Here is a 22,175-nt window from a genome sequence, read left to right on the forward strand (position 1 = left end):
GGGGGTCTGGATCACACCAGGGGGGTCTGAGTCACACCAGGGGGGATCTGGATCAAACCAGGGGGGATCTGGATCACACCAGGGGGGTCTGGGTCACACCAGGGGGATCTGGATCACACCGGGGGGGTCTGGATCACACCAGGGGGGATCTGGATCAAACCAGGGGGGTCTGGGTCACACCAGGGGGATCTGGATCACACCGGGGGGGTCTGGATCACACCAGGGGGGATCTGGATCACACCAGGGGGGATCTGGATCACACCAGGGGGGTTTGAGTCACACCAGGGGGGTCTGGATCACACCAGGGGGGATCTGGATCAAACCAGGGGGGTCTGGGTCACACCAGGGGGATCTGGGTCACACCAGGGGGATCTGGATCACACCAGGGGGGATCTGGATCAAACCAGGGGGGTCTGGGTCACACCAGGGGGATCTGGATCACACCAGGGGGGGTCTGGGTCACACCAGGGGGGTCTAGATCACACCAGGGGGGATCTGGATCACACCAGGGGGATCTGGATCACACCAGGGGGGGTCTGGGTCACACCAGGGGGGTCTAGATCACACCAGGGGGGGTCTGGATCACACCAGGGGGGATCTGGATCACACCAGGGGGGTCTGGGTCACACCAGGGGGGTCTGGATCACACCAGGGGGGATCTGGGTCACACCAGGGGGATCTGGGTCACAGCCACAGGGGGATCTGGATCACACCAGGGGGATCTGGATCACACCAGGGGGGGTCTGGATCACACCAGGGGGGGTCTGGATCAAACTGGGGGGGTCTGGATCACACCAGGGGGGGTCTGGATCAAACCAGGGGGGTCTGGGTCACACCAGGGGGGTCTGGATCACACCAGGGGGGGATCTGGATCACACCAGCCGGGGTCTGGATCACACCAGGGGGATCTAGATCACCGCCACAGGGGGATCTGGATCACACCAGGGGGGGTCTGGATCACACCAGGGGGATCTGGATCACACCAGGGGGGATCTGGATTACACCAGGGGGATCTGGATCACAGCCACAGGGGGATCTGGATCACACCAGGGGGGGTCTGGATCACACCAGTGGGGATCTGGATCACACCAGGGGGATCTGGATCACAGCCACAGGGGGATCTGGATCACACCAGGGGGATCTGGATCACACCAGGGGGGATCTGGATCACCGCCACAGGGGGATCTGGATCACACCAGGGGGGATCTGGATCACACCAGGGGGGGTCTGGATCAAACCGGGGGGGTCTGGATCACACCAGGGGGGATCTGGATCAAACCAGGGGGGTCTGGGTCACACCAGGGGGGTCTGGATCACACCAGGGGGGGATCTAGATCACACCAGCCGGGGTCTGGATCACACCAGGGGGATCTGGATCACCGCCACAGGGGGAACTGGATCACACCAGGGGGGGTCTGGATCACACCAGGGGGATCTGGATCACACCAGGGGGGATCTGGATCACACCAGGGGGGGTCTGGATCACACCAGGGGGGGTCTGGATCACACCAGGGGGGATCTGGATTACACCAGGGGGATCTGGATCACAGCCACAGGGGGATCTGGATCACACCAGGGGGGGTCTGGATCACACCAGGGGGGTCTGGGTCACACCAGGGGGAACTGGATCACACCAGGGGGGATCTGGATCACAGCCACGGGGGGGATCTGGATCACACCAGGGGGGTCTGGATCACAGCCACGGGGGGGATCTGCCGATGCCTTCTCACCAGCAGGTTTCTGGCGTCTTTGATGGCGGCCAGGGTGAGCCACATCTTTGCAAAGTCTTCCTTTGTCCTGACCTTTTGGCTCACCCCGTATAGCACCAGCTGTGCTGTAAGGACCTCCCCTGCTGGCAAGTACGGGAATTGCAAGGAGCCGGCCGTTGCCCACTGGTCTACGGCAGCGCTGCACTCCCAGAGGAGGTGCCTCACCGACTCAGGAGCGCCACAACCAGGCCGGGGGCAAGTTGAGTGCGCCGCCATTCCTCGGGAGTGCATGACGGCTCTGACTGGGAGAACCTCGTGAGCCACCAGCCATGACAGGTCCCGGAGTCTGTTTGGGAGAACAGGATGGTTCACGTTGCGCCAAACTGTGGAGGGCTCACCGAGTGCGAGCCCGCGCACTGGACTCACTGGTTCCCGTTCCTGCACAACAGAGATCAGACATCTGTGGTTAGTTAAAATCTGCAACTCCTCCTGTTCCAGGTTCAAATGTTTAATAAATGTCTTGATAAAACCATAGGCCGGTGGCAGGTTAAAAGACACTGGTACTTTAAGATCGGTGGGTAAAATCTTGAGTTTTCGGAGGTAGGACCCCATCCAGAAACGAGACATTGCACTTGTCTTTGGGTTCCTGGAGGGGTCCGTGGCAATAGCCATATGCTGTGCCGTGTAAAAACTTCCCAGTGTTAAATAGAAGTCCGGGACTCCTTTTCCTCCTTTCTCTTTTTCATTATTTCTCTTCTTACCCTTTCCCACTTTGAGCCCCATAAAAAGTAAAACATGGCCCGGTCCAGATCTAAGAGCACGCTCCTCGGGGGCATAAAAACAGAGCCGATCAATAAAAGCAAAGGTAAAATCACAGCTTTGATGATTAAAACCTTTCCTTCCATGGTCAGTCCTCTAAGTCCCCAGAATCCTAGTCGTTGTCTGACTTTCCCTACTACGTCTGGCCAGTTTGTCTTTCCCGCTCCGTCCGTGTCAAATTTCACCCCCAGTATTTTTGGTTCAGTCTGGGTCACGGTCAGGGGAAGTCCAGTCGTCTCAGTCGCCGTCCACGGTCCGTAAAACTGGGCTTGGGTCTTGTCTCGGTTCAGTTTCGACCCAGAGGCCTGTCCATAAACGTCCGTCACGTCCAGGGTCCTGTTGACTGATAAAAGGTCGGTGCATAAAATGTTCACGTCGTCCATGTATAAAACACATTTCGGGCTAAATAAGGAGAGCAGCGCCACTGGCTCTTTCGTTGAATTTTGAATGGAATATATGGCTAATCCGGCCCTTTTAAGCCGTGAAACCTCTCTGTTGCGAAGGTGGGTCTCCTGAAGGAAACATATGTCTCCTCTAAGATGTTGAAGATGGGTCAGAATTCTGTCATTTTTGGTAGCGTTCCCCGCACCTCTCACGTTCAATGAAATAAATCTAAGTGTATTATTGGTTCTGGTCATCTCTCACCATATCCAATTAGGAGAGCAGAGCGGCTGGTGTGTACAAGCAGACCAGATGGAGGACCGGTGAGTGGCTGCTGGAAACTGCAGAGAGTACTCGTAAAGGGAGGGGGGAAACGAAGCATGAGAGGAAGAAACGAGGAAACAAGCAAACCAAAGACACACAAACATAAAAACACAACATTCTGTCTTTGACACACACACACACACACACACAAACAATAGACAACAATGCCAGGTAAATTAAACCTGGCAACCACCGACAAAGCCATGGTCCCAAGACCTGAAAACCCCAATGTCGAAACTGAACCTTCAGTGTCCCTTTCACAGTACGCTGTCCTTGCGCCTGCATGGAAATATACATTTTGGCTTCTGGTATTTCCATCCCTTGAGAACAACAGTTCAGCTCAAACTGAGCCAGAAGACTTTAGGGTGGTACAAAACTGCAACAGTCACTCATTAAAATTAAATTAACGTATAATGTTCAGAGAACTTTAAAGATCCAGAGGAGAAAAAAAAAATAATTATATATATATATATATATATACATACACATGCGTATATATACACGCAGATGTGTCCTATAGAAGCACACACCTCTGCCATGTTGTTTACCAGTGATGTCACAGTCGCGTGGAGCCTCATGGGCGAGCCGAATCCATTGATGTGCAGCTTGTAGTTGTCAACGTCAGCCAGGTCTCTGTGAATGCCAGGATAGAAGCGTTCCGGTCCTCATGCAGAGGGCTCACATTAGCCTGGAGTTTCACACCACAATCGCACTGTAATTCCTCCCTTCTTCTCCTTTCCCTGTCTGGTCACCTTGTGGTACCTCTTCTTGGAGTCGCTATGGTCCACTCCAGAGGTCCATTACCATATCTCCTATGGTAGTGTGTCGGGGGGGAACAGAGCAGGGCAGAGGCTGAGACGCTGCAGCAGCTCCTGAGAATATGTAATCCGTACTGTCTCCGTGGGCGAAGCAGCAATAGCATAAACCAGGGTGTGCAGAGCTGCTAGCATGCAGATGAAACCAGGAAAGTACATTTCACCCGGGTAACAAAAAACAGGAACTATTAAAAAGTTAAAAAGGAAAGAAGCCGCTCTAAGGTCCGACCGGTCGACCGCAGGAGCAGTGACCCGGAAGAGGATACATTTTTTGAGATGAGGGATTGAGATATGTCTTATCTCAACTATCTCTAATTATGTGTTGTGATGAGGATCCCTCTGATGCCACATTGCTGGTCCCCTATTGTTCACCACATCACCCAGGAGATAGTGACGTTGAAGAGCAGTATTGACATTGGTCAGTCTTGCCTGACACCAGTCTTGACTTCACAACTGTATTTGCTGTTCTCCACCCTGGAAGAGAAGATGGAGAAGACAATTTGTTGGGAAATCTTGGTGGATTCTATTTAGGCTTTTTTGAAGTCTGTAGAGTTAATGGATAGCTGTCTGCTATAATAATAACAATAATAATAATAATAATTATTATTATTATTTATTATTTATTGTTGTTGTTGTTGTTGTTGTTAGCATCAGGATCATGGCTGCACTGTTTTGAATGTATTAGAGTTTCTGTAGGCTCTTGCCAGGGATCCCAATGAGATGTGCATTACCATAGTCATCTGGAGGAGATGAAGGCATGAGCTAATCATGCATCATCTACAATCATGCATCATCTACAATCATGCATCATCTACCATCATGCATCATCTACAATCATGCATCATCTACAATCATGCATCATCTACAATCATGCATCATCTACAATCATGCATCATCTACCATCATGCATCATCTACAATCATGCATCATCTACAATCATGCATCATCTACAATGAGAGTTGGACAGAGTTGGGTGATGTTTTCAAGAGGCTGACATCTAACAATAATCTTCTCCACGACCCAGTTACCATCAGGTGGTCTATCTGGTTTTTGTCTCTTCCATTGGTGTAACACCAGGTAAGATTGTTGATTTCAGGTTGTAGAATAATTGTTCCACTGATGACCAAAGCCTACGTTGTGCAGAATTCCAGCAGTTTCTCACCATTGTTGTTTATGTTAGCACACCATTCTCTTCCTTGTGCCCTCAAATGCTTTGTGTTGTCTACAGCACAATCTTTATCTCATGACATGGTGTGTCTTCCCCTCTCACTTGTAGTTGGCCATAGAATGTATATTTCTCATTTGTCTCACTGCCGTTGGTTGGTGCATAGCACTGGATGACGGTAACATTGACTTTCCCTTCATTCTTATCTTCATCAGCCGACTCCTCATGGGTTTCTCTTCCATCAGGCATGTCTCTGATCCTTTCTTCAGAATGATGGCTACACTGTCATGATGTTGGCGCTTGTTTCTTCCGCTGTACAGTACTGTTTGTCTATTGTTTGTTCTGCATCCAGCTGACCTGTCCATCTGTACTCATTTCTAAAATGTTTATATTGTAACTGATCTCTGCTGTTACTTGTGTTAGCTGTCTTGTCTTCTACATACATAGTTCTCAAATTCCAAAATGCAATTCTGGTCTTTGTTTTGAGGTTGAAGACTTCTGTCTTACTGTCAGTGGCTTCCGTACAGCTTTCAATACTGCCATTCATATGAGCATAATTCCATGTCAAGAAGCTTGTCACACCCAGTCGTGTAGGTTTTCTTGATTGCTGTTTCCATAACAGTTTTTTATGGAACAGGATTCACTGGTGGGCTCGTGGATGGCCTCACTGACCCTAGCATAGTTCTTGGGGTCACTGAGACACACAAGCCCACCAACCACTGCAAGGTGTCTCATTAAAACCATGAGGTACTACCTGCATCTCCGATGTTACCACTCAATGGTCAAGTGGTCTGCAGAACTGTGTGGAAACAAGACAACAGGCTCACAGACTCATAATCTCTCTCTCTCTCTCTCTCTCTCTCTCTGCCTCTCGCTCTCTCTCTCTACTCAATCTGTTATTTTTCTCTGCCCCTCTCTGCCTCTCTCAGCTGATCTATGCAGGTAAAGGTGAGGCTATCCGAATTAGAGCCATCTTGAGGTCTCTCATCCCCATAGAGGACCTGGTGGGAGTCATCAGCATCCCGTTCTTAATGCCAAGCCTGGCTAAAGGTGAGGAACGGCAGGTAACCTGAAAATGTGGTTCTGAAAAGCATAAACATGTTAACACGCGTGTGTGTGTGTGTGTGTGTGTGTGTGCGTGTGTGTGTGTGTGTGTGTGTGTGTGTGTGTTTGTGCGCACGCAGATGGGCTGGTTGTAGAGCCGGACATGTCTGCAGGTTTCTGTCCAGACCATAAGGCAGCCATGGTCCTGTTCTTGGACCGGGTGTATGGTATAGAAGACCAGAACTTTCTCCTACACCTCCTGGAGGTCGGATTCTTACCTGATCTGAGAGCTGCTGCCTCTCTGGACACTGTGAGAATTCATTTCTACACAACATGCATAACCTGCCCACACGTGGGTAAAATGTGTCGGGGAAAACATTCTGCAGATGTTTCCACATCAGGGGCATTGTTCAGTTGCATAGAGTTTAGATCTTTCACTACTATTCTAATAGCTGATTTTCAAAGTAAACTAACTTTATTGAAAAAAAAAAAGTAAAGATGAGGAATCAAAAGTTGTACAGTAATACATGAGAAAAAACAGGTGCAACAGGAGGACAATTAGAGGCTGTGACAGCAGTTATTATATGTATATTTTTGAAATTTGAATTAAATTTAGAATAAACAATCTGCTTTTTTACTGAACCAATCTGTCAATGTTTTGATGCTTGGACATTCAAAGAAATAACATTTAAAAAATCAGCGTGCGTGAGATTTGACTCACAAAGTCCTCCTGCATAGTGTGAATAGTGTGTTTCTGAAACAAAAGGCAAGGCAAATGTATTTATTGACCTTATTCTGTTACAAAAATTGGGGCGCCACCACATTGCATCATTTTGTCTGACAACTTCTGGTGGGTGGCGCTATTGTAGTGTTGTGTCGTTGCAGTCGCAGCTCGTTCTGGACGGTGAACGGGAATGACAATCTATCTCTGGATTAAGAGTTTTAAACATGGTTCTTGTGGATCAACGCTCCGTAGCGAGCTAGCTGGCTGCGTGTGGATCAGTCCACCGTGGCTAACCACGGCTAGCTGTGTGGGTTTCTCCTCCAGTGCTCTTTAGCTAGGTGTGGCGAACTTTGCTTATCAGTGTCTTGTGGCTAACCGCCCCGAGCCACGTGTCGCTGCTCCAGTGTTCCACGGCTTGCTGTGTATGTGTCCACACCCAGTCTCAAGGCAGATCGTCAAATGGTCATGAAATGGTCACAAAACTTAATCTGGTTTTTCGTGTTCTGCGACACGATTTGTCAAGTGACTACATTTCAATTGGACTTATCTTTCATGTCTGAGTCATGCTTTTTTTCCCCTATTTGACCCACTGTGATGTTTTTTTCTTGATTTTATTCCAACAATCAGGAATTAACTAATATTACTGAATGGTCAGTCCACACTAATGACTATAAAGTTCACAATAAAAATGTGTGCATCCACAATGAGGGGCATTAACATTTCTTGAACACCTGCTCTCAGCAGGTACCTTGTGTTTAGCTGCATAGAAACTGTCCCTTCAAATATTAAAGGAAAAACAGCATCCAGGCATTTTCTGGATGAAGTGAAAAACATTGGTGATCTTGGTGGTTCTGCAGTGGAGCTGGCGGGGGAACAGGTGCTGCTTGTCTGGACCCATAGTGTCTCAGGGGAACAAGGTGCTGCTGGACTGACACACATCCATCGGTGCTCAGCCGCACCACAATGTGCTCTCATAGCTCTTTCACTCCTTTTCAGGAGAAAGAAGAGTTATTTTCCAGCACCTCACAGTGCTATCATCTTTGGTCCTCCACTCACTGGAGAACCTCTTGAACCGCTGGGACACAGACGTCCCACAGTGGATTAAAACTTGCATCAAAGAGGTGGCGCAGGACCTGAACCCGCCTAGTCAGAAGGGACCCGGCTCCCCTGAGGAACCGGACTCCCGGCCCCTGACTGCACGACGAGGATGGATGCCTCTCCCCTCCGCACACAAAGTTTGCTTTGTCAGCAGGAGGAGGAGGAGATCCAGGAGGTCAAAACAAACAGAGACGCCCCGTTTGACGTTCTTCGGGAATCTTGTGAGCGATGGCGATGCCAACCGCGTATACACTTCAGTGATGGTAGGGGGTGTAGACACCCTCTCCCTGCTTGATACTGGGTCAGAAATCACCCTCATGTGTCCAGCCACCTTCACGCAGGTTGCTAGAACCATGCGTGCCCTAGGAAAGCCACTTCAGGTGGAAGAGTGTAGCATAAACATCAGAAGCTTCACTCAGGACTTGTTACCCAACATGTCTGGGTCGACATAACTTTCCAGGACATGTCAGTGACGCATCTCATCTAGGTCACTGAATTGAACTGCTTATTGGTCAGGACCTCTTAAACCGACTGGCCGTGCTGATTGACTGCCACCAATGGCGCCTTTGGTCCCAAGTCACCAGCCCGACTCCCCTTGGCCCTGAACCAGGCCACCAAGCTTTCAACAGCAGAGTCGATGCCATCCAGTCTAGAGGTCCCCTACCAATCCTTGGGTCTCTCCCAGAGTTTGACCCCAGCCAATCCACTTCAAGGCTCCCTGACAGTCAGCATCCGCCGCAGGTGACGAGCCGAGACCCAGTTCAAGCACACCACTCTTTACTCTTGTCACTGAAGGACGTGAGTTCTTCTTTGTACATGAGTACTTCTTTGCACGCCCACCACACCGTGGGGGGTGCACACATGGATGGAACCTCGGTTCTGGAGGCTCCTTTGGCGTGCTGGTCAGAGAAATCTGCCACCGACGCTGACTTGCTCAAAGTTCCGAGCCACCGCTCGCTTTAACCAAAGTCCCTGGTTCATGCGCCTCCTTGCCTCACAGTTCAGATCTCGACCTGACAATCCTTCAGCCATGCCGCGGGTCCACCATCAGAAACACAGTCAGATTAAAGTGACTGCATTTTCACCATTAGAGAAGTTAACTGACAGTTCTTTTTACAACCTTGAACTGATGATACCTCTCATTGACAGTCTGCCATCATCCCTCACCAGTGACGACAGGCATGACACCACTCTCCTCTTTTCCACAACCAGAACCATCACCAGCGCTCGCCATGTCAACCTCAAACAGGTTCCCAATAGAACAAAATTGAGCACCGAAGGTGACCTGGTTGTGCACGCTCCGATGACTCAACCAGAGAATACAGACACTTCAGGTAAACAGAGCACACCTGTACCAGAATAACCTTATGCAGGTTTCGAGTCAAAGAACGAGCACTCTCATAGTCTCAATGCTGCCCCAGTGCAGTCACATGACCCAGACACAGTTGTGGCTCACATCAGCAGACCGCTGAACCGCGGGGAGATGCAGACCTCCCACTGCGAGAAAACCATCACTGTGACTCAGACCGTTCCATCCAATCATCATAATCATGATGAAAATGCCTGTCAGGGCCCACGTAACATTCATGTTGATGACCTCCATCTCCACGTTGACACAGCCACCACGGCTGCTGTCGTCCTTCTGAACCAAGCGTTCAGCCACTGGAGCCTCCCACCTTCCGTCCACATGCCACACCCAGTGTCAGGACTGTTCTGTATGACATTTTGGTAATGGAGGCCAACCTCCATTCACCAGTTCACTCCTTGTCATCTTCCCAGGTTGACCGAGTCAACCACAGCACCACCCACATACTCCGGTATGGCAACAGCGGTGGTACAGATGGAGATGTGAGCCTCCAACGGGTGTTGGTGACCCTTCGGTCCACCATACACCACTCCACAGGTTCCACTCCCTCCAAAGAATGACTGGTAGAGAAATGACCTTCCACTGCACCTTCTGGACCAGCCAGAAGAGGTCAGTGTTGTCACGGCCTGCACTGCAGAGCCACTCAATCCATTTACTCCCTCGGAGTAATGTTGACTCCTCCCCTGTGGTCTCCTTGAGGACAAAGAGACCACATGGTCAGCCATTGATGATGTGACCCCCACCAGGGGGGCCCTGGCCACACTGCCCCCAAGCTGCAGCACTGCTCCCCAGTGCCAAGGGACCCAAGGCCTCCGTCACCAGCTGGAGCACCCGCCCTGGAAGCTCTGAGGCAAACCCCACTCTGACTGGCTCAGGCCATCCTGAGCACAGCGGGAGTCCAAGACCGTGATGCACAGGTATAAAAGGCAGAAACGGGAAATAACAAACCCTCTTCAAGACAGTTTTCCATCAGGCCAGATGCAGAGAACCGCATGGTGGCGCATGTGGACCAGGCTGGACCTTTCGAACCTCGCTGGACAAGCAGAAAATCTGTGGAGTTACTTTTTCTTTCCTTTTCTTTTTTTTTCCCCTCTTCAATGGACTGCATTGCTCCAAATGCCTCAGCTGCAACCCAACTTCTTCACTCTCCAGCCATGCAGCTCACCGGGACTCCCGACCTGAGGCTTACTTCGGCAGCTGAGAGCAAAGCCTCTGGACTTCAGAACGCTGAAATCCAGTCTGCTAACACGGACGAGTTACTATGTCACACAGCACCACACCGCCCCACGGACAGTGCTGAACAATCGCACGCCACGAACAGTAAGCAGCTTTTGTCAGGGCAGCATTGTTCGATTAGCCTGAAGCTAGATTAGCCTGAAGCTAATACATACAATGTGTTCAAGAGTGCACATGTGACGTTCACGCGCACTCCTGTCCGAAGCCCCAGTTTCCATCTCAGACACCAGAGGTCTGGTTTAACTTCCCGGAGCGAACTTCGATCCCGTGGGGAGAACTGAGTTTAGGACCTGAAACCTCGCCAGAGCTTTTCCTCCTCTCTCCTCTTTTTTCTCTCTTTCACTAACCTGACCTCACGAGCGCACGCCCGAGGCACGCCCACCATCCGCTTGTGGTATCTGATCTTGGTTAGATAAATACACACACATAGTCACATTTAGTATCGGGACCACTAACTTGTGCCACTAAACCACCTTCGCACGATCACCAGAGTTCTAACTGGATGTTCCGACATCCAACGAGAAGTCCAGCCCGAACCGGACGGGACAACGCCGTCTGTTTGCTGTTTGGTAGATTAGATCTCCACGTTAGATGACAATGATTTCTGAATTATTTATGAATTAATGCATTTTTATAATAAATGCTTGTTGACTGAATTGATCGGTAATTATTGTGTATTTATTGTTGACAATTCACTGGTGTGTAACAGTCTGTGCTCGAATCTCACACCTTCCATTTTATTTAAGACTGCTATATTTAAAGACAAATATTAACTAACTTAAATAGCCCTTTTTACAAAGAGACTGATATTTTGGTATTAGCTTTTTCCAGTTTAGCTGGTGGTGTCCTAATTTTATCATTAATTGATAAATAACCAATTTTTCATAAATAAATCATTTTTTGATAATTTATTCACTTTTAAGTAATTACTCAATTACTTTAGGAATTGTTGGATTAAATGACCATTTACTTCCATTAATAATTAACATTTTTCATTAATTACTTCCAGTGATTTCAATAATCTTACGGTCTACATAAAGTATACATCTTTCTATTGGTTCAGTTATGTACTTTTAAATAAGCATAACATTTGATGCTTGGTTCCTTCAATATCAACTGGTCCTCCATTTTGAAATGTCTTTTTTTTTAACCGATTCATTGATTAATTGAAAAAATAATCGACCGATTATTTGATTATTAAAATAATTACTAGTTGCAGCCCTAATTTGACGGTATCCCACAATGCTTTAGACAAAATGTGGAAGAACTGAGAAAGTAGCTGGAGCGGAATAAGGTCAACAGAGCACCATTCAAACACAGAGCAATTCACAGTGTAGAACAGAAAAGCTTTACAATAATTATATTAATACAAATAATACATTAAACCTTGAAAAGAAATGAAATAAATACATTGAAACAAGTAATGAAAAATATTTGTGCTGACTTCTAACCAAAAAAAAAAACTGAAAACAAAAAAGTCACTGAGAGGCTGAAGATGGAATTTTGCACCGCTGACTCGTTCCAACAGACACACCACTTGTGCTTTTTCCGATGTTCAGGTTTTATTTGGATCGCCATGCAGACAGGTAGGAATAATGTCTTCCTCGGTGATGTCCAAACTATGACGATACGCTGAGAGATACACTGGATACGTAGATACGGTCATCAAAATTATGCGATTCCAATTCACCCCCCCTCTCTCTCCCCCTACCTCTGCCACACAGGTGAATATAAACCCTTCCAATCAACCCACACCGACAACACCCACGTGACCACCCACAAGTGACATCACCAAAAACATAAAAACATTGCCGGATATGGCTCCTACAATCCAGCTCCTAATTATTATCATTGTCATAATTACATTACAACAATACATCTACAAAACATCGCAACCAAAAATATCATTCTTATTTATAGTCCATGTACAGTTCATCAGTGTGTTCTTCAAGAGATGCAAATCTTGTCCAGTTCAAAAGTTAAAATCCACTGCAGTTAAGTCCTGGCCATGTCAAACGGTCAGTCAATGAGTCAGTCTCACTGTAGAAGCAAACTGTTCATTTCGGACTGAAGGATCAAAGTTCTGCTTCCTGCAGAAGGCAAACTTTGGTTATCGGCCTTTCCAAAGAGCGAGGCTTTGTCTTGATCAGCAACATTCGCACAAATCCTCCTTTGTCTGGAAATGTTTGGGTAACTTTCCCTATCATCCATGAGCTCCGAGGTGCCGTCTCATCCACAGTAAGCACAATATCTCCCACAGCGAAGTTTGTCTTAATGCTAGTCCATTTCTGATATTCCTGCAACTGTGGTAAATATTCCTTGGTCCATCGGCTCCAAAATATTTGGACATATATTGGACTTGTTTCCAGCGTCGATGAGCGTAAATGTCTGTCACGGCTGGGAGCCGGTGCGTGGAGCTAGAACCCAGAAGCAGACCTCAAAGCAATGAATTGTTTGCAAACGTCAATGTTTTATTGTGGAAACAAGGAAAGGGGAGCTGGAACGGTGAGGGGACCCGGGGGAACTCTCGGGGGCTTCTTGGATCCGGGACGGAACCCGGGGAATCTCTGGGGCCTCTTGGAACCGGGACGGGACCCGGGGAATCTCTGGGGGGCCTCTTGGAACCGGGACGGGACCCGGGGGAATCTCTGGGGGGCCTCTTGGAACCGGGACGGGACCCGGGGGAACTCTCGGGGGCTTCTTGGATCCGGGACGGGACCCGGGGAATCTCTGGGGGGCCTCTTGGAACCGGGACGGGACCCAGGGAATCTCTGGGGGGCCTCTTGGAACCGGGACGGGACCCGGGGGAATCTCTGGGGGGGCCTCTTGGAACCGGGACGGGACCCGGGGGAATCTCTGGGGGGGCCTCTTGGAACCGGGACGGGACCCGGGGGAATCTCTGGGGGGCCTCTTGGAACCGGGACGGGACCCGGGGGAATCTCTGGGGGGCCCTCTTCGAACCGGGACGGGACCCGGGGGAATCTCTGGGGGGCCTCCTGGAACCGGGACGGGACCTGGGGGAATCTCTGGGGGGGCCTCTTGGAACCGGGACGGGACCCGGGGGAATCTCTGGGGGGCCTCCAGGAACCCGGGACGGAACCCGGACGGGGAACTTCTAGGAACTGGGACGGGACCCGGACGGGGAACTTCTTGGAACCAGGACGGGACCCGGACGGGGAACTTCCGGGAACCGGGACGGGACCCGGACGGGGAACTTCTTGGAACCGGGACGGGACCCGGACGGGGAACTTCCGGGAACCGGGACGGGACCCGGACGGGGAACTTCCGGGAACCGGGACGGGACCCAGACGGGGAACTTCTAGGAACCGGGACGGGACCCGGACGGAGAACTTCTTGGAACCGGGAAACAGGAACGGGGACCTCCCCGGGGAGGACACTCACTCCCCGGGGAGGACAACACCGACTCACCTGCGGCAGCAGCCAACAGGAGACCCGGGGGAACTCTCCACACGGACTGGGAATAGACAATCCTCTGGCACCGGACCCTCCTCACTGCAGGGCTTAAGACTGCATGGCCATCAATTAGCTGATTGCCTGCAGGAGTGCCAGAGAGGATCCGGTGCTGGAGCGAGGTGTGTGACTCCTGACAATGTCATTCCTTTTGAAGTCCCCAGGTGAGAGGGAAGGGAAAGTCTTCAGCAGCAGAAGATGATTAGGTGTTAAAGCTTCAAGATCATTAGGGTCAGTGGAAACCTTTGTGATAGGACGACCATTAATAATGGCTTCTACCTCACAAAGGACGGTGTGAAGTCCCTCCTCATCAAGATTCTGCAGTTTAAGGATGGAATTCAGGACTTTCTGTACACTTCTGATCAGCCTTTCCCAGGTGCCTCCATGGTGTGAACCAGCAGGAGGGATAAAAATCCACTTAATTTCTTTCTGCAGGAGGAAGTCATTAATCTCAACCTGATTCCAACTTCTGATGGCCCTCTCAGCTCACGCTCTCCTCCAATAAAGTGTGTCCATTTGTCAGTTTGAATGGAGCTTCATCTGGACAGACCCTGTCTGTAGGAAGATCTACCATCAGCTGGCACCCTGGAGCAGCTTGAGGCCTATGACAGACCACACATTTCGATATAATGCATCTTATGGCTGTGCCAACCCCTGGGATCCAACATTTTTGATGCAGTTTTGACAAGACATAGATACGTCCACCATGGCCAACTAGGCAATGTCTGTGTCTTAGGAGAAGGTCTGAGATGTGTAGAGGCTGCTACATCCCATTTCCTCCTCTGGCTGAGATGCAGTAAAATGTTTTTTAGCCTTATAATCCAAGCTGCAGCCCTTCTCAGAGGAGTCCATGAGGAATAATGATGAATCAAACGAGTGGTCACATCCACATCCTCTTGGCTCTGCACCACATTCGCAGCCACGTTAACTTTAACGTCTGGATCATTTGGAAGGAAGTCCCCAGAACAATCTGGACTCACTGGCCACTCCTGTCCAGGTTGCAGTAGAAATGTAGGTCCCGACAACCATGCCTCACCACTCAGAAATGCTTCAACCTTCAGGCCGATGGAGGCAACATCTGCAGGATTACTCATGATGTTGACATACCTCCGTTGAGATGTGAGACTTTGAGTATTTCTGAGACTCTGTTGGCCACAAAGACATGGAACCTTGTAGTCTCGTTCTTGATGTATTTGAGTACAGAGGTACGGTCAGTCCAAAATATTGACTGTTTTCACCTCATGTGCAACTCCCTTTTCCAGAAGGTGTCCAAGCGGCTTGCCATGGTGGCAGCCGTAAACTCCGTGCGAAGTATTGAGACTGATTTCAAAGGAACAACCCTGGACTTTCCCATGAAAAAGCTGGTGTGAACCTGTGATTTTTCATTCTGCAGGATTAGGTAGGTCACTGCACCAGAACCATCTTCATTCGCATCCGTAAAGTGATTCTTGGGATTTGTGGTTGGTTACTTGCTTTAAAATTACTGTAAGTAATAGATTATTGAAAGTCACTTGAAGTAATTTATGAAAAATTAAAATCATTAATGGAAGTAAATGGTAATTTATTCATTAACAACTCCTAAAGTAATTCAGTAATTACTTAAAAGTTATTAAATTATCAAAAATAAACATATATATAAATAAACAGTGTGTGTGTGTGTGTGTGTGTGTGTGTGTGTGTGTGTGTGTGTGTGTGTGTGTGTGTGAGTGGCGATGTAATGACAACGAACCAAAATGGCGGCTCGGTTTCACTTGAGGGTTTCAGTGGCAATCGCAGATGCCCTCTTAGGTCACGTGACGAACAAGCATTGTCAGTCTGGTTTGGAGTCGGAGTTCTTACTAGATGTTTGAACATCCACTCTGGTGATCGTACGAAGGTGGTTTAGCGGCACAAGTTAGCGGTTCCAATGCTAAATGTGGCTATGTGTGTGTATTTATCTAACTGAGATTAGATACCAGGAGTGGACGGTGGGCGTGCGCTCGTGAGGTCAGGTCAGTGAAAGAGGGAAGGAGAGAGAGGAGGAAAAGTTCTGGCGAGGTTTCAGGTCCAAAACTCGGTTCTCCACACGGGATTGAAGTTAGCTTCAGGAAACTAAACCAGACCTCTGGTGTCTGAGGTGCAAACCGGGGCTTTGGACGGGAGTGGACGGGAGTGCAGGTGAACGTGACGTTCACGCGTGAACAAAAACAGATGCAGCTTTTTCAGAAACAGGAAAAAACACATTGCGTGTATCAGCTTCAGGCTAAACTAACAAGTGCTGCCCAGAAAAAAGCTGCTTACTGTTCGTGGCATTGATCAGCACCATCCATAGGGTGGTGCTGTGTGTGGCCGTGGTAACTTGCCCGCGTTACCGGACCGGACCTCAGCGTGCTGAAGTCCAGAGACTTTGCTCTGAGCTGCAGAAGTAAGCCTCAGGTTGGGAGTCCCGGTGAGCTGCACGGCTGGAGGAGGGACAGCACATCTGCAGCGATGCAGTTGGTTGAAAAGGGAAAATGAAAAGGTAACTCCATAGATGTTCTACTTGTTCCAGGATGGTCCGCGTGTGTTGCCACGTGGCTCTCTGTGTCCCTCATGCGCAGCTCTGCATCTGGCTTGACGCAAACTGTCTTGAAGAGAATTTGTTCTTCTGCAGAGCATCTTTTTTACATGCGCATCATGTTCCTGGCCTCCCGCTGTGCTTGGGATGGTCTGGCCAGTCAGAGCGGAGTTCGACTTGGAGCTTCCAGGCCGGGTGCTCCAGCTGGTGATGGAAGCCTTGGATCCCTTGGCGTCGGAGAGCAGTGCTGCAGCTTGGGGACAGTGTGGCCACGGGCCCCCTGGTGGGGGGTCATGTGATCAATGGCGAAATTTTCCAGGGCTGACTATGCGGTCCTCTTTGTTCTCAAAGAAACATGGTTCACCTCACCTCTTTGCAGAATGATCTTGGCAGAGAGGACAATGTGACTCCTAGTAGAATTCCAAGTGGATCATAGATGAACTGACGACTGAGAGAACTCCTCTTCTTGTCAATGGCCTTTCCCCCACCACAATGTTTAACTTGAAGGCATCAGAGTGAATACACCATTGCACTCCAAGTACCCTTTCCACAGGTAATTGGTTGTACGCCAGATCCAAATCTTTTATACCTTTGGCTCTTTGAACATCTGGGATTGCCACCATGACTCCACGACTATTGCTCATCCATTTACTAAGTTTAAAGCCTCCCATAGAACATATTGAGACTTGATCTTGATATAGTTCCACAGCCTTATGCTCGCAAGTTGTCTACATAGAAACAGTGCTGCACCTTTTCAATAGCATCTTGACAGAACTGTTCTTGGTTGTCCTCAGCACACTTCCTCAGTACGAAGTTGACACAACTTGGTGAAGAGTTTGCACCAAAAACATGAACCAACATTCTTAAATCAACCATGTCCTGAGTGAGATCACCATTAGGCCACCAAAAAAAACCTTATCAGGTCAGCATCTTCCTTAGGTACTCTTACTTGATGGAACATAGACTCTATGTCTGCCATGATCGCCACTGGCTCCTTTCTTAACCTGGCCAGCACTCCAAGTAGTGAGCTGGTGAGATCTGGTCCCTGCAGGAGCTGAGCATTCAGGGATGTGGCCTGAAAAGTGGATGCACAGTGAAATACCACACGGATCTTCCCTTTTTGAGGATGGTAAAGACACCATGGTGGGGAATATACCACAGTCTCCCATCATTACATTCCAACTCACCTGAAGGCACTTGCACTGCTTAACCTTTGGTGACAATGTCATTGACAAATTATGTGTACTGTTGTTGAAATCCTGCATCTCGTTCAAATTTCCTCTTTAGGTTTAGAGCACACAGCTCTGCTATCTTCCTGCTATTTGGCATGCTAAAAATACCTTTCCTCAGAGGCAATGCAATTTGATAGTGGCCCAGAAGAGTCCTAATGGCATAAGGTCCACCACCCACATTACTAATGACTTGTAGTGGCTCCAAAACCTTTGGCACATTTGTCCCAATCAACAGCTCAACCTCTCAGTCAATCTCTGTTAACAACCTTCGGTGGACCCATTGTCCTTTAACGGATATGTGTCCTTTTTCCTGAGAGGTTGAGCTTCTTCATGAGGTTATTCGTGTTCAAAACAGCTGTGCTACCTTGATCCAAGAAGGTATAAGTGTCAGGTCTAAACCCCTGAAATAGGTAAATAAAGAGAAGACACAGGAATCAAGAAACAATCAAGGTACTTGCAGCAAGGGAAGACACAAGTTCACCTCTCAGGCTCACTCAGAAGTCTTCCCAGAATGCTCTCTGCCTGCCTTCTTTATTGACAGCTCAGTGGGCGGGTTCACAAGTTGTAAACACACTGGTTCAAACTGGTTCCTGTGGTCTGTCTTACAGGATCGTAAAAACACAGTGACTTCAAAGTAGGGAGAAACAGAAACAATTAACAGAATAAGATCTCACGTGAGGTTCAGGGGCTGCAGGCCGCTGCACTCAAAGGTCTGCACAGAATTTGCACAAGCATGAAACAAATAATAATAAAGTATTTTCTTAACAATAAGTCACAATCGTGCAATTACTTTCCTTGGATTTAATCTGCAGTGGAACAATTGGAAACTTGCATTCTTGACCACCAGCCCCAGTAAGACCATTGGATACCAGAGCACAGCCCACTGCAGTGCCTGGTTCTTCTCTTTCCTTTTCTTTTGAGTGGATATGAAGCACTGTGGGAGGTTTCAAACTGCACACCTTGCATAATAGGCGCTTTCAACAATCCCTTCTTCTTCCGGCTCTTAGTGAAGGCGGACGCTTCTCTCTTCTCTCCTCTCCTCTCCTCCCCTCTTCTTTCTCCTCTCCTCTCCCCCTCGTCTTCCCTGCTTGCTGCTCCGTCCTGTACTGTCTCATGTCAGATCTACAAGAGCCTCTCTTCACACCCACATCTCAATTTAACCAGAACCATGGAATTGATCAGCTGGTCTTTGAATGCGATCGACCAAATGTTTACAACACGATGATCAGCAAAGCTGAGCCTGCATGTCCTGATGGGACGTTTGCAGCCAGATACATGGTGGATTCCTGGGGTTCCTGGAGGTCCTGGGGTTCCTGGAGGTTCCTGGGGTTCCTGGAGGTCCCTGGAGGTCCCTGAGGTTCCTGGAGGTTCCTGAGGTTCCTGGAGGTCCCTGTGTTTGGCCATTCTTTCCATGGAGGATGTGGAGGAGCTCTACATATTGGGATTCATGATAGCAGGTATGCTGCTGATTGGAGCTGGAGGCTTTCTGATCTATCTCAAAGTGTAGAAGACGCTAGCAGCTGCATTGGGAAGGCTGCCTGTCGTCACTGAGGGACTGTGCCGAGCTTTGTACGCTCAGACTCATGTGATAAACCAACTAAAGAGTACGACTCTTGAACGTTTACGTCAAATTGGATCGATCTTGGAGGATATTCGAACTCGGTTGGGAAGATAATCTTGCTACAATTGGAGCAGCATGGAGACCAGAGACACTCAAGGTGGACAGATAAAGCTGAATCGCCTGAACGAAAACGATCCTAATCTACAATCCAGACTCCCAGACACCCAGTCGCCAAGGCTGTATTTTGTCTTCACCTCTCCTGGATGTGTGTGTGGAACAAAGGCTCTGACCCCCCCCTCCCACCCCTCCTTTCCTGGACTCTCTGGCCCACTGGAATTTCACCAGCACCTTTCACCGTCTTTGCTGCCCCCCCCCAGCAGAGGCTGTGGGCGGAGTCTATGGCTGACGCGTTGAGCGTCCTGTGGCGAGACACCTTCTTCTAGCGGCGGGCTGCAAAATTAGCCTTCACATATCCCAAGTGCTGTCTTGAGAAATATGTTGTAACCTGTCTGTGTTGATGCTAAATGTGCCTGAGGTGGGTTTTTTTTTTTCCCAATTACAGACTGTCTCCTCAGAACACAGTCTTTAATCTGACTTTTTTTCCTCCTCTCCTCACCTCATGTTTCCTTCGTTCTCCCAAACTTTCTATGAAATTTCATTGTACCTGTTACAATGACAATAAAAATGATTCTGACTCTGATTCTGCTCATGTGTCCTGCACACAAGCAGCCAAAACAGACTCCATTCCCTCTTAAGAAGGTGATCTTTTCAGTGTGAGCTCTCTTCTCCAGTTCAGGGCAAAACTCCAAAATGTGGTCACTTTCACAAAACATACAGAATTTCTTGTCTGATGCAATGACCTCCATTTCCTTTCCTTTTGTGGTCATCTTATTTTCAGTTGTTTCAGTCATTGTAAAGTTACTTTATTTGGGCCTCGATCTGGGTTTTACGATGGTTTGAGTTGGACTTCTGTTTGATCCCGGTGCATCTTGAATGTTGCCAAACTAACAGAATCTTTGTTTGTTTTTCAATGAAATCTACAATGTCATTGAACGTTGCCCTTTGGTGACGCCTTTGTTGTGTTTCACAAGCAGTTGTTCTCCAACGATCCCGAGTTTGTAAGGCAGTTTTTTTTAATTTTTGCCATGATGTTGGCAGGCATAGCCAGTTCAAACATGTATTGTACGTAATTCATTACATTGGAACAACCTCTCAAAAACAAGCTGAAGTCCTAAAGAGATCCATGACAATGCTTTATTCATATAAACAGTCGTAATCCGTTCTTCATCTCCAAAATGTTCCTAGAGTTTTAGCTTGAACATAAGCCCTCTCTGGGTCTATAGGTTGGCAGCTTCTCACCGGGTCCTTTGGGTGTCCTCTGGTGAATTGTTCAAGGAAGTATAGGCAGTAACTGTAACTGTCAGACTTGCTTTCCACAGCATTTTCAAAAGCTCTCATGAATGTGTGGTACTGCAATGGGTCACCATCAAAAACTGGAATGTCTTGTTTTGGCAAAGATATTTGCTGTTGCTGTTGTTGGATTAATAGTGTTATTTCATTTTGCCTTTTCATGATTTCAAAAATATTGCTTTGATCCCCCTTTGCCTGAAACACATTCAATGTTACCAGTGATTTTATGTGACTTCTGTTCATTCTGAGCATTGGATTGAAGTTTGGGCTCAGTTGAGTGGTGATTTGAAGTAGGCAGCTGAGAATGAACAGCATGGGTTATTGTTTTTACATTAGATTTTGTGTCAGTACTGCTGATCATGAACTTTAGTTGTTTCATTGGTTCCAACTTCTGAGGAATGAATGAGTCAGCATCAACATTAAATTTGTTTGCCTTTTCTTATTCTTTTTTCAGATAATCATTCATTGCATTTGATTGATCGGTTGCAGTGGTTCTGGAGCTAGATGTGCTCGCAGCTCATAGCACCTTCAATTTAGCCAGTTGTGCAGCAATCTCTTCATCCAACTTGAGTTTTTCTTTTCGTTTCTATTTTTGCTGCTCTTCCTCGTCCAATGCATGTTTTTCAGCCACTGGGTTCAGCCGAGCCATCAATGCAGCCAAATCAGCCTCTGCTTTAATGTAAGCAGATGAAGTGCCTGGTATGGAGGACCTTTTCCCCCTTCCAGAGCTTTTTCCACTTTCAGATCTTTGCGTTGATTTTCTGCTTTGCACATTAGAAATGCTGTCACTTGGTTGCACCTCACCCCGTAAGCCTCCATGATGTATAACGAGGTCTGTGTCTTGTGCCGCTGATTGTCATTGTTCATCATCCACAATCATCCATTGTTGTGACTATTATATCTTCCACAGGATTGAGAACAGGTGTATTATCTGCCTGCCATTGAATCAGATTGTCCTTGAATGCATCACTGTAGCTTTCAATGCTTGGGAACCAATCATTTTATTTTACCTGCTCATCCTCAAGTAGCAGCAGAATTAATGTTGGATGCAGGTTCACAACAGTTGCATGGAGTTGAGAAAGAATTTCAAAGTTGGATTTCAGTTCTTGTACATTTTCCTTCCATTTCATGAGTTCTTTCATTGCTGGTATTAAACATTTTATTTTATCCACATTTTGTACATTCTCTTTACAAACTGTTAATCTTGTTTTCCAAAGCCTTTGCAGTAAGTTTGACTTTATGTTTGACCACTTCAAATGCATTATTTCCCATTTGTTTATTTAA

General features: G+C 48.1%; 1 protein-coding gene across 1 annotated transcript in view; it reads left to right on the forward strand.

Moving 5' to 3' along the window:
* Nucleotides 1–22,175, forward strand: part of ryr2a (ryanodine receptor 2a (cardiac)) — a gene marked incomplete at both ends in the record, with an annotated part of 435,130 nt that overhangs the window by 232,826 nt on the left and 180,129 nt on the right. The window contains 2 exons of the mRNA XM_080517507.1: nt 6,143–6,263; nt 6,398–6,567. Of these exons, the coding sequence (XP_080373633.1) occupies nt 6,143–6,263; nt 6,398–6,567 (291 nt within the window). The remainder of the gene's footprint in view (nt 1–6,142; nt 6,264–6,397; nt 6,568–22,175) is intronic.

Source organism: Blennius ocellaris (assembly GCF_963422515.1).
Source record: "Blennius ocellaris genome assembly, chromosome: 21".
Taxonomy (NCBI): Eukaryota; Metazoa; Chordata; class Actinopteri; order Blenniiformes; family Blenniidae; genus Blennius; species Blennius ocellaris.